The 13,431-nt window shown below is 37.5% G+C and overlaps 1 protein-coding gene across 1 annotated transcript in view; it reads left to right on the top strand.

Moving 5' to 3' along the window:
• Nucleotides 1-13,431, top strand: part of LOC109075104 (potassium channel subfamily T member 2-like) — a 52,826-nt gene that overhangs the window by 23,490 nt on the left and 15,905 nt on the right. Inside the window, 10 exon segments of the mRNA XM_042719153.1 lie at nucleotides 1,837-1,986; nucleotides 2,115-2,308; nucleotides 3,362-3,572; nucleotides 3,695-3,800; nucleotides 4,806-4,978; nucleotides 5,117-5,188; nucleotides 11,192-11,326; nucleotides 11,908-12,019; nucleotides 12,154-12,255; nucleotides 13,317-13,400. Of these exon segments, the coding sequence (XP_042575087.1) occupies nucleotides 1,837-1,986; nucleotides 2,115-2,308; nucleotides 3,362-3,572; nucleotides 3,695-3,800; nucleotides 4,806-4,978; nucleotides 5,117-5,188; nucleotides 11,192-11,326; nucleotides 11,908-12,019; nucleotides 12,154-12,255; nucleotides 13,317-13,400 (1,339 nt within the window).

The raw sequence follows: 13,431 nt of genomic DNA, 5'->3' as shown, positions 1-13,431 counted from the left end.
AGCAGAGATCATAAACATGAGTAAGTCTCTTTTTATTTATTTATATACTTGTACTAGTTTTCACATAATGTGTAAACATTTTACTAGTTAGATTTTTTCTAGAGACTTTTTCCAAACTATAATTCCTCACTAAATGTACAATCAAATGAAATATCATGAAGTTTCAATAACAATATACACTACTATACCATTCAAAAGCTTGATGTAAATAATATAAATGTACCAATAAATGTAACTGTAACAAATGTAACAAACAATGCTGTTCTTTCAATTTATCCCCCCTAAAAAACCTGAAAACATATTCTCAGCTCTTTTCAACATTAATAATAATAATAATAATAATGATAATAATAACGATAAATGTTTTTTTGTAGAAAATAAGATTGTTAAAAGGATTTCTGAAGGATTGTGTGACTGGAGTAATGATGCAAAAAATTCAGTTTGAAAGTCAGCTTTGATTGTTCCTAATAAACTGTTTAACTGCACTCACAAGTGAATATTAAATTATGTTGTGGGATAATTAAATATATTCTAAATAAACTACAAACATAAAATTATATACATTTATTTTGTCCTCACATTCTTTCTTGTAACTCATCCCTCTCCGTGACACAGCTGACTGAAAGGCTCATTATGCAGCTCATTATGCAGGCCTTTGTCTTCTCAGGTGTGAATTCATGATAGTTGACGCCTACTCGCATATGACTTTTACCAACAAAAAGTGTCTTAGAAAATTTAAATCAATATATTGTTTTCTGTAAGTGAGTAAACAAGATGATTTTCACATCATTTAGAAAAAAAAAATTCTAGGCTACAAGCTCCAGTTCTCAAAAGTCCCGGGAACCAATGTTCTGTATGTGTTTTATTGCCTTATTCAAGTGATTTTTAGTTTTTCACTAACCATGCAAAAACACAATCATGTACATACATGCTGCTCACATATTATTATAGCCCAGTTTGTGCTGATTACAGTAAGATTAGACTTTAGCCATTTAGATATCTATAAGAAACTGAAAAAAGCACAAATGTCAGGGCATGACAAAACTTCTCCAGGCCCCAAAAATACCCTTAGACTCCAGAGGGTTAACGTCATGGGCCAGGTGGACCAATAGATTGCCGTTGTTTCAACGTGCTTCAGACACCATCATGCAGGCTGCATTCCCCAATGTGCCCCCTAGGGGGCGCAGCTTCTTGTTCCCTCTTGGGGAACCATGGTTGCGTAACCCGAGACGTTTCTTTACAAAGTAACATCGCCAACTACAGTACTAGCTTGCCATGCATAATAATTTTTTTGCAGATCTGTGTGAACAGGGATCGTTTTGATAACATTGTCATCTTTACAGTGCTGCAGACAAGCAATTATTTTGAAAATCGATTAATCTACAGCTGATACAACAATCAATCAGCTAAACATAATTTATTTTACCAATTAATCAGTAGGCTTTGACTGACTATTCAATTTTTGCAGTTAGTTAAAACATTGAGTTACACAAGTTCTATATGTACTCATATATAGATGTACTTTATAGCAGAAATTAAGTTGTAATTCTAACTGAAAGTGAGACTGACACTGCATTGTTAGTAGGTTAGACACCCTGATTGCTTTGCTTGTTTGTGATCCAACACTTATTTGCGCTGCTCTTGGGAAATTGCACTGTGTTCTTTAATTTGCAAATTGTCAGTAGATCAACTTTCCACTCCCATAGGCAATTGCGATCTCACCCTAATTTGCACGTTTTTGTGAATCTGGACCTTGGATTTTGTCATTCACTCACCCCACAAGTTGTAAAACTCAAAATCAAAATTCTATATGATATGATGTGTGTATCTCTGCAGAGAGGGTCAGCATTCTCCTGAGGACTGGCACAGGATTTATGGGAAATGCTCAGGAAATGAAGTGTACAGCATTGTTCTGAAAGAAAGCGTCTTCTTTTCTGAGTATGAGGGAAAGAGCTTCCCTTATGCCTCTTTTAATGCATATAATAAGTGAGTATGTGGGAAAAGCATATTTGAGAAATGCATTTAATCTAACAGAACAGTGAAAATGAAATTTGATTCCTCAAAAATGACCACTACTTACTTACTTACTGTAAATATCTCTGTCGTGTTTGTAGATACGGCATCTGTCTCATTGGAGTCTGTCCTGACGACACTAAGAATATACTGCTGAACCCTGGTTCTCAGCACATCATGAAACCTTTGGACGTGTGCTTCTACATCAGTGTCACCAAAGAGGAGAACTCCTGCTTTAAGGCCAAGAAAGAGAACAAGACTCAACCTCCAACCAGCAGCGCTATTACTAGCATGGGTCAGACAAATGAACATTATAATAATTCAAAGAAAGCTAATGTACATATCACAACAATACTATTCAAAAGTTTGGGGTCAGAAAGATTTTTAATGTTTTTAAAAGAAGTCTTTTAAGCTCACCAAGGCTCTATTTATTTGAAAAAAAAAAAAAAAAAAAAAAATATATATATATATATATATATATATATATATATATATATACAGTAAATGCAGTAACAATATAGTAATATTGTGCAATATTATTACAATTAAAAATAAATGATTTTTATATATATATATATATATATATATATATATATATATATATATATATATATATATATATATATATAAATGTAAAATATTCCTGTGATGCAAAGCTGATTTTTTAGCATCATTACTCCAGTCTTCAGTGAAACATAATCATTCAGAAATCATTCTTATATGCTGAAACAAAAATCAAGAAACATTTCTTATTATCAATGTTGAAAACTGTCTCACTGCTTGATATTATTGTTGAAACAGTGATATATTTTTTCAAGATTTCTTCATAAATAGAAAGTTCAAAAGAATAGCCTTTACTGCCACTTTTGATTTAATTCGTCCTTGATGAATAAATTCATTATTTCTTAAACATTAAAAATCTCCTATTTTTTATGCTTAAAAAAAAATCTTCTGTAAAACACAGTTGGTGAATTTTTGAAGAGTATGCTGCCCACTCTTTTCCCTATAATGTAAGTGAATGGGTGTGTCGACTTACAAATTGAATTAACGCACCATAATCTTCCCCTCAGCCTTGGTGAGCATAAGAGACTTCTTTCAAAAATACTCCCATTTCTGAAATGAATGACAAATGTCACACATACTACGCAAGTGGTGTACATCCAAACATTTTAAATGTCTGTGCCATTATAATTTTTTTAGAGTTTCAGCAGAGGAGAAGTGTTTCATTGTGTAACAACTTAAATTTCAGACCTATGGTGCACTTTAAATTCTTTCAAAAACATGTAGATGAAAAATGTGATGTTGTTTCTATATTTTTGTCTAAAGGTTTTGTTTGTATTTACTAAAGGTACCATGGCTATAGACATGCAGGAAATAAGCATTCCTTCCAGTTTAGGTCCATCGCTCTCAATTGAAACTAATATATCTGAAAAGAGAAAACCAAACGTGGTTCCTGTTCTGGAATTGCCAGATTCACCTTCCTTTCAGATTGGCAACCTGCTCATCGATGAGTCAAAGAGCCCATGTCAGCCCTGCACTAGAAATCAAGGCAGCAATGGGTAATTATTTCTTTCACTGAGAGAGAAAATAATGTGTTTGTTTGATTAAATGTCATCAAAGAAACACTGAGTAATGTCAAGATGGCTGCTACGGGAATGAGATCTCCTGTACTTTTTTGCAGTTACATTAAGGAATATCCTCCAGATTTACCCTACATCGGAAGCTCACCAATACTTTGCCATTTACGGAAAGAGAAAGCACCCAAATGTTGTATGAGGCTAGAAAAGGTATTACACACAGTATTCTGATTACACTTGCGTGGACAATCTAAATTTACAACAATGATTGTACTAAATTACAAGTAAAAGTTTAAGTTAAAGTGATTAAAAGCAACAGTAAAAACATTTACAAAAGATTTCCATTTCAAATAAATGGTGTTCTTTTCAGCTTCTAAAAATGAATCACAGTTTCCACAAAAATATTAAGCAGCACAGCTGTTTTCAACATTGATAATAATAAGAAATGTTTCTTGAGCAGCAAATCAGCATATTACACTTATTTCTGAACGACCGTGCGACACTGAAGAATCAGATATTCAGCTTTGCATACAGTATTTGTCAAATGTTTGGAAACGTAAAAATTTTTGCTTGCCATGGCTGCATTTATGTGCTCAAAAATACAGTAAAAAAGTGTTAAAAATAGAAAAAAAAATAGAGAAAAATAAATTAAAATAGAGAAATAGTGTTACAATTTAAAATAACTGTTTTCTATTGCAATAAATGTTAAAATGTAATTTATTCCTGGGAGGCAAAGCTAAATTTTAATCCTAAATGTTACAAATGTTTCCACAAAATATCAGGCAGCAGTTTTTAATATTGGTAAATAAGAAGAACCCTTATTATTGACCACCAATAATAATTCAGCAGCAAATCAGCATTTTTGAGTTTTCTGTAGGATCACTGAAGACTGGAGTTATGTTGCTGAAAATTCAGCTTTGATCACAGGAATTATTTTTTTATTTATTATTATTATTATTTTTTTTGTATGTTTCACAAAAATAGTGTATGTTTTATGAATATGCTTTAAATATTCACTGTAGGCTCCTGGGATTCACTGGTTGTATGTTATTGGTTATTTTGTTATTTTTTTATATAATTTATTAGACAGAAAAGCAGTGAACTATACTCAATTCATCAAGGATAACACAACAAAGTTAAAAAAAAAGTTATTTCCATTGTGGTCCTTGATGGTAATATTGCATTGCTTTATTGTCATGTCAGTTTTTGTGCAAGACCTGCAACCACAAAGACAAAGAAGATGTCAAAGCATACAGTTTGAAGAATAAGCTCATCATTGTGTCTGCTGAGACCACAGGAAATGGCCTGTACAACTTCATCCTCCCATTACGAGCCTCTTACAGATCAGAGAATGAACTGTGTCCCATCGTGCTGCTCTTGGAACATGAGTAAACATCCTAATTTTACACGTCACTCTCCTTCACCTCATTCATTGAGCTTTACTTTAGTTGCCAATGTCTTGTAGTCTTGTAGTTATAGTTAACTTTCCCCTGATGTCTACATAATATTGAATTTCTTTATTTTAGGCCAGAAGCAGAGTTTCTTGAGACTGTCTGTTGGTTCCCAATGATATATTACATGCTTGGATCAATCGACAGGCAAGAGACATTATCATGAAACATGAAACATTATCATGTTTGTTTGTATCCTGTCCTCAAATAATCCATTTACAATTTGTTGTCTGAAAGAAGAAAAGCTCAATCACTTGACAGTAGAGTGCCAAAGGAATGAGTCCTTAAACCCAGAAACAAATGAGCATTTTTGAACTTCTGATTCCATTATTCTGAATTCAGAAAACCTGGGTTACTGTCATTCTAAACCCCACTTTTAACTGCAGGTGTAGTTTAGAATTGGGGTTAGCACTGCTGTTTACCCAGGGTTATGAAAGCCTGCTCTGGAGCAAGGTTAGCACTGCTTATGTGGTGCCAAATGTGTACAGTGTAAAACAATGTCATGTTGGAACGTTATGATTCCCACTCACATGCCTCGTATTCGTGTGCTTTGGACAGTCACAGAAACGCATTATTTGGAGGGAAGAGGAGAATGTCTCATACCTTCATAGACCAAAAATTTAATTCATAAATACTAGTACTATAGCCAGCAAAATACAAACCCGATTCCAAAAAAGTTGGGACACTGTACAAATTGTGAGTAAAAAAGTAATGGAATAATTTACAAATCTCATAAACTTATATTTTATTCACAATAGAATATAGATAACATATAAAATGTTGAACGTGAGACATTTTGAAATGTCATGCCAAATATTGGCTCATTTTGGATTTCATGAGAGCTACACATTCCAAAAAAGTTGGGACAGGTAGCAATAAGAGGCTGGAAAAGTTAAATGTACATGCTGGAGGACCAATTTGCAACTTATTAGGTCAATTGGCAACATGATTGGGTATAAAAAGAGCCTCTCAGAGTGGCAGTGTCTCTCAGAAGTCAAGATGGGCAGAGGATCACCAATTCCCCCAAAGCTGCAGCGAAAAATAGTGGAACAATATCAGAAAGGAGTTTCTCAAAGAAAAATTGCAAAGAGTTTGAAGTTATCATCATCTACAGTTCATAATATCATCCAAAGATTCAGAGAATCTGGAATAATCTCTGTGTTTAAGGGTCAAGGCCGGAAAACCATACTGGATGCCCATGATCTTCGGGCCCTTAGATGGCACTGCATCACATACAGGAATGCTACTGTAATGGAAATCACAACATGGGCTCAGGAATACTTCCAGAAAGCATTGTCGGTGAACACAATCCACAGTGCCATTCGCCGTTGCCGGCTAAAATTCTATAGGTCAAAAAAGAAGCCATATGTAAACATGATCCAGAAGCGCAGGCGTTTTCTCTAGGCCAAGGCTCATTTAAAATGGACTGTGGCAAAGTGGAAAACTGGTCAGACAAATCAAAATTTGAAGTTCTTTTTGGAAAACTGGGACGCCATGTCATCCGGACTAAAGAGGACAAGGACAACCCAAGTTGTTATCAGAATTCAGTTCAGAAGCCTGCATCTCTGATGGTATGGGGTTGCATGAGTGCGTGTGGCATGGGCAGCTTACACATCTGGAAAGGCACCATCAATGCTGAAAGGTATATCCAAGTTCTAGAACAACATATGCTCCCATCCAGACGTCATCTCTTTCAGGGAAGACCTTGCATTTTCCAACCTGACAATGCCAGACCACATACTGCATCAATTACAACATTATGGCTGCGTAGAAGAAGGATCCGGATACTGAAATGGCTAGCCTGCAGTCCAGATCTTTCACCCATAAAAAAACATTTTGTGCATCATAAAGAGGAAGATGTGACAAAGAAGACCTAAGACAGTTGAGCAACTAGAAGCCTGTATTAGACAACGATGGGACAACATTCCTATTCCTAAACTTGAGCAACTTGTCTCCTCAGTCCCCAGACGTTTGCAGACTGTTATAAAAAGAAGAGGGGATGCCACACAGTGGTAAACATGGCCTTATCCTAACTTTTTTGAGATGTGTTGATGCCATGAAATTTAAAATCAACTTATTTTTCCCTTAAAATGATAAATTTTCTCAGTTTAAACATTTGATATGTCATATATGTTGTATTCTGAATAAAAAACAAAAATTAAAAATTCAAAACCAAAACATTACATTAAAAACCACAAACATAACATCATCCCAACCTCATAAAATAAAACTTAGTATAAGATGCTAGAGCCATCGTGTAAACAGACCACACATTACGTTCATCTGATCAATGACACTGACAATGCAAATATGAGTGTTGTGTTAAATCACACTTGGGGAAAATGCCGAATACTGAATACCATTCAGTCATATCATTTCGACTGAGAAGTGGCAGCCTCATTAGTAACCAGAGCATTCTCTTTTGAAATGGTCTCTCACGCTGTGTTGAATCATGCATGGGGAACCATATACCATAGCACCATTTTAGAAGTGCAGAACAGAAGCCGTTCAGCAATTCCAGCCCTAGGATTCCGCCGTAGGGGCCCTAAGAAACATAGACTAACCTGTGAGGCTCTGACCACCGGCTGGAGCATGCAATAAAAGACACTGTAGAGCACTCACTAGGGGTGCAAGACAATTTTGTGGACAAGATATGTGCCTGAAAGGCAGGGATGTCCAGATGATAAATCCTAGCAAAGGTAGATGGTGATGACCAGCCAGCTGCCTGGCAAACATCCCCAATGGTAACTCCACTGGACCAAACCCAGGAGGAGGTCATCCCCCTAGTGGAGTGGGCCCTCACTGAAATGGGGGCACTCAGAGCCCACTGAGGCATAAGCCAGAGCTACTGCATGAGCTATTCAAAAGGATAATCTCTGCTTCGTAACTGGCAGCCCTTTAACGCAGCCTCCGAAGCACACAAAGAGCTCCTCTGACTGCCGATATTTGCTAGAGCGCTCCACATAAATATCTGAAGGCCTTGGACCAGGCAAAGTAAATTAGCTCCCTGCTCATCTTCCGAGGATGATGACCTGTAGAATAGACAGCAGTAGAGAGCACTTTAAGTTAGTAAACTAGCTTGGGTTTGAAGATGACCTTACAGGAAGCACTCACCATGAACAAGTGAAAGTCACCCACACGCTTAACCGATACTAAATCTAGCAGCAGGGTGGTCTTAAGCGATAAGTGCTGGAAGTCAGCCACCTGGAGCGACTCAAAAGGGCCTTGAGGACTGTAGACAGGTCTCAAATAGGAACAGTATGAGGGCAAGATGGTTTAAGTCTCCTGGCTCTATTGAGCATGGAAGGGTCGCACTCCTTATCCAGCAGATCTTTTAAAAAGGACAAGTGGTCGCTAGAAGATGAGGTCTTCATTTTGGATTGCACACCAGCCAGAGAAGATGGACCAGTTTAGGGCATAGATAGAGGGAACTAGTGTTGGGGAAAGTTACTTTTAAAGGTAATTATGTTACTTAGTTACTTTTTATGGAAAGTAATGCGTTACATTACTTTTGAGACTTTTTAAATATGGGCAGGGCAATTTGTTTTTAATATAAAAAGTTCTTCTTTTATAAATGTAAAAGCCCCTTCACACCAAAAGTGAAATGAATATGTCTCAGGCTAAAGGAAATGTAAATTCACATCTGTACAGTAGAGGATGCAGCTCAAACAAATTGCATGAAGAATATGACGCAGGAGGAGAAAGTTCAACACTATTAAGCAATAACTAAAATGAAACAAATATTTTTGCTTAGTATGGTTGAATTGGATCATCGAATGTCAGAAGCAATGGTATTGGTTAATGAATTGGGATTAAATACATAAATGATATTTGTCTTATTTAACATATCTAATTGTTGCAGGTTTATATAATATTATAAGTTTGCATTTGACTGTTCATATTTACACAGTAACATGTTTAAACAGCACACATAACACCTCTGCACTTACTCCCGATTTCTCTCAACATGGCAACACATGAGCTGTCAGTCAAGACATGGGAAACAAAGTAACTGGAGTTACTTATTTGAAAAAGTAACTCAGATATTTCCTTCTAAATTATAATGCATTTATAAAGTAATGCATTACTTTACTAGTTACTTGAAAAAAAGTAATCTGATTACGTAACTCACGTTACTTGTAATGCATTACCCCAACACTGGAGGGAACCTCTTGCTTGAGAAAGGAAGTCTTTCCTCAGCGGAATCAGCCAGGTAACTGTCGATGACAGCTGTATTAGGTCAGGGAACCACAACAGAGTGGAGCCACCAGTAAGACTGAGCATCCAGTCTCCCTGATCCGTCTGATGACCTCAAGGAGCAGAACAACAAGGGGAAAAGGTGCAAGGATCTGTTTCAAAGTCAGCATCCTGTATGGCAGCCTCATTAAGGAGCGATTCAGGAGACTGAAATCTAGGATGGGCCTGAGCCCACCATCTGTCTTTGGGATGAGGAAATTATGGTTTCCTGACTCCTTGTTCTCTGGTAGGACCACTTTAATGGCTCCCTTAACCAGCAGATACTGCACTTAGGGGAGCATCATTGTCCTGAACTGAAGTTTGGACCACATCTTTGAAGCAGGGAGGTGTGCGAGTGAATTGAAGCGAGTAGCCTCATTTTATAGTTTGCAGAACCCAACTTGACATGCCTGTGATGGCTTCCCAAGACTGCAAAAGGGCAGCAAGGGGTCTGAGCTCTCCGGACAGCATGTCACTGCACAGAGGCAGTGAACTGACCAACGAGTTGTTGTGAAGAAGGGAAGTGCTCTAGTTTGTTTGGCATGTGCAAAGTGTGAAGGATGGCCCAGCTTTAACAGTGTGAACAAAGGCTTCAACACCCAGAGCTGAATGGGGGATTAGAAAGCAAGCTCAAGACTTCTTCAAGGGATCAATAGAAGTGAGGGTGGCTGAGTTGGAAGAGTGGACTATAGCCGAGTAGGGTGAGTTTGTCACTTCTGGAAAGAATAGTGCTGGTCTCTGATGGGAGGCTCACTGGTGGTGCTCTGGCAAAAATCATTCATCCTGACGGCTCCGGACGGACTCTTCTGGGGCTGACCACTCCAAGCCAAGTTCTTTAACAGCCTTTATGTGGATGAGCTAGCTACACCACCCTTGGGCTGAAGGGAGCCGGGTCTTCCATGAAGCTGGACTAATCCTCTGTATTAGAGGCTGCCAGTGACATGGAATCAGCAGCAGCATCCTCTTCAGATCATCCAAAGGGGAGCATGACGCTCGCTCCAGATGAAGAGTGCTGATCCTCTTGGGAAAAGAGCACAGGGAATCATCTCCCTGTGGAGAGGGCGAGACATGCATGGGCTCTTTCGAGGCTGTCTTCTCAGGCCTCTGACTTTGCTGTTTCTTCCTCCGAGGCACCTGGGATGAGAGAAACTGGAGAACATGAGAGGTGGGGACACCTTCACTGACAAAGGTGTTCTGCAAGTGTAGAGAGGCAAGACTCATGCTCTCACAGTGAGCAATCTGTCTCAACGAGCACCGCATCAGCGTGCGCACCGCCTAGGCAAGGGACACACTCATTGTGCTCGTCTGACTCGTGCAGGGGTGCCCTGCATGTACCACATTGGTGGTGTGGCAATCTGAATCAGACGTCACTGAAATTTGCTTAGTTAGAACTGAAAATTTGCTCTGAACTGTCACCGGAAGCTGCAGGGGACAAACACTGAGCGGCAGAGCATCTTTCCTCTGCTGGGACTCTTCAACGTGAGTAGCAGGCTTCTTGTTCTTTGTCTTCAGAGTTCAGTGGGGAGATGATCTTTACAGTGAAGCAAAGCAATTCAGATGAAATGGCATTCAGTGGCAACTAATATAGGAAATGCCATAGGTTTGTGCAGCTGCACAAACATTAACAAACGTCAGGCTTTATTATTCAGAGGAAAACTGAGTTTGCCCCAAGTATGATTCAACAACATGAGAGACCATTTCAAAATTTAACCAGATTTCTCCAGGGTTTCTAATGAATAAAGACAATGAAGTTATGCCACTGTGGTGTAGGCCTAGTTTGTTTATAGCCTAATTACAGCTTTTCACTTTTGGTGATTGTATCTAGGCTTAAAATTCAATAAAAGTTGTGTTAATTTGAGAAGATTGATGAACAAAATATGTAAGAAATCTGCAAATCTATCTCTCTTCTTACAGTCTGGATGACCTGTTGCGTTGTGGCATCTCGTTTGCTGCTAATATGGTGGTGGTGGATAAAGAGAGCACCATGTCCGCTGAGGAAGACTATATGGCTGATGCAAAAACTATTGTTAATGTCCAGACCCTGTTCAGGTCAGAGACTGCTTGAGATTTTGAGATTCCCAAAGGGATAAATATATTTGAAATTACCCATATGTAATGAAGTTGCAATTTAGTAGGTTTAAAATGCATTTCTTAATCAAGTACCTCACATGTCAACACTTTGTTTTTAAGCATGGCAAAAGATTATTAAATAATAATTGAAAATATGCTTTAAAAACTTTACATTTGACTTACAAAGTGCACTATTTAAAAGTCAAATAAAAGTTCACCCAAAAATGAAAATTCAGCCATAATTATCCACCCTTGAAGTTGTTTCAAACCTATATGAGTTTTTCTTCTTTTGCAAACAAAAAAGATATATACGTCTTCTAAATATTTTCTTTTGTGTTCAGCAGAAGAAATTGTTAGGAAATATAGTCATGAAACTGTACACTCTTTAAGCACACTTTAGGTACACTCTTTAATTGGCTTTTTGTTTCATTATGATATCATAGTATCTGTTCATGTAAGATTTGAAATACACAAGTGCTTATTCAGTTCAGCTAAGAGCACTTATTTTTCACAAGGGAACAGAAGATCTTAAGTAATTGAAATGAATGACTGGTCTATAGGTTGTTCTCCGGCCTCAACATCATCACATAGTTAACCCATCCCGCTAACATGAGATTCATGCAGTTCAGTGTAAAGGACTGTCACGCACTGGCCTTCTCCAAACTAGAGAAGGTGAGCAGACATTCATAACATGCTTTCTGTCACTTTCATTTGAATAAATCCTGAAACAATGGTTTTGCTTTGATTAAACTGTTTAGGCCTAAACCTTTATTCCGTGTTTTTTTTTGCATGGCTTCACGGAGCAGAAAGAAAGAGAGAAAGGCTCAAACCTGTCCTTCATATTTCGCCTGCCATTTGCAGCTGGTAAAGTGTTTAGCATTGGGATGCTGGACACACTGCTCTATCATGTACTAAGACAACAAGTGCTGCTGCAACTTGGCAACATTAGCAAGAATGGAGATACTAGATGTAAACACTAGATGTCCTTACAAATACAGATCACATTACATATCAGTCATAACAGTTGTGCAATTCAATTTAGTACATTAAACTCTTTTCTTGCCTATATACAATACCATTCAAATGTTTGGGGTCAATACATTTTTTGGAAATAAATGAATACTTTTATTATACACGGATGCATTAAATTGATAAAAAGTGACAGTAACAACATTTGTATTTTTACAGACTTCTATTTCAAATAAATGCTTTTTTTGTTTGTCTTTTAATTTTCTATTCATCAAATAGTCCTGGACAGCCTGGAGGACAGGACAGGACTGAAGACAGACATGGGACTAGAACAAAACTCTACAAACTAATAAACAGGGAATACTCAGTATCACAAAGAATAGTAGCTGAACTACAGTAGCAAACACAGAGAAGATAGAATAACAAACTGGCAAAACAAGAGGGAAAGGGAGAACAATATAGGGATAAGGGATCGGAGAACTTGAGGAACAGGTGAGAACACTCAGACAAACAAGGACTCAACAAGGACTAGACTAGGAGGCATGGTAACGGGTAACAAGGAGGCAGGACAAGAGGAGCGCATGGCAAACACAAACAAAGACAAAGCCATGTGCTCAAACAGGAAACATTGAACAAAGTCAGGACAGACAAGACTGTCAGGGGAGATCCCTGACAGAAGGATCATGTGGCACTGAAGACTGGAGTAATGATGCTGAAAATTCAGCTTTGATCACAGAAATAAATTACATTTTTTAAAAAAAAATGTAATTACATAAAAAAACCTTTTAAACTGTAGTAATTTTACAACATTACTGTTTTACAGTATTTTTGGTCAAATAAATGCAGCTGTGGTGAGCATAAAAGACTTCTTTTGAAAATGTAAAAATCTTACTAACCCTAAACATTTGAATGGTATGTATGCTCTTGCTGTTGGAAATCATAAATGTTTATGCCTTTAAATTTGTCCATAATTGTGCTAGAAGTGCTTCTGTTGTTTCAGTGTTTCGTTAAGGATTATATGATAACCATTACCAAACTGCTGCTTGGACTAGAAACCACACCAAAATCTGGTTTCTTATGTTCTGTAAGTATGACGTTTAACATAAGCACAGTCC

The sequence above is a fragment of the Cyprinus carpio genome, chromosome B2 (genome assembly GCF_018340385.1).
Source record: "Cyprinus carpio isolate SPL01 chromosome B2, ASM1834038v1, whole genome shotgun sequence".
Lineage (NCBI taxonomy): Eukaryota > Metazoa > Chordata > Actinopteri > Cypriniformes > Cyprinidae > Cyprinus > Cyprinus carpio.
This window is presented reverse-complemented; position numbering and strand designations above follow the sequence as displayed.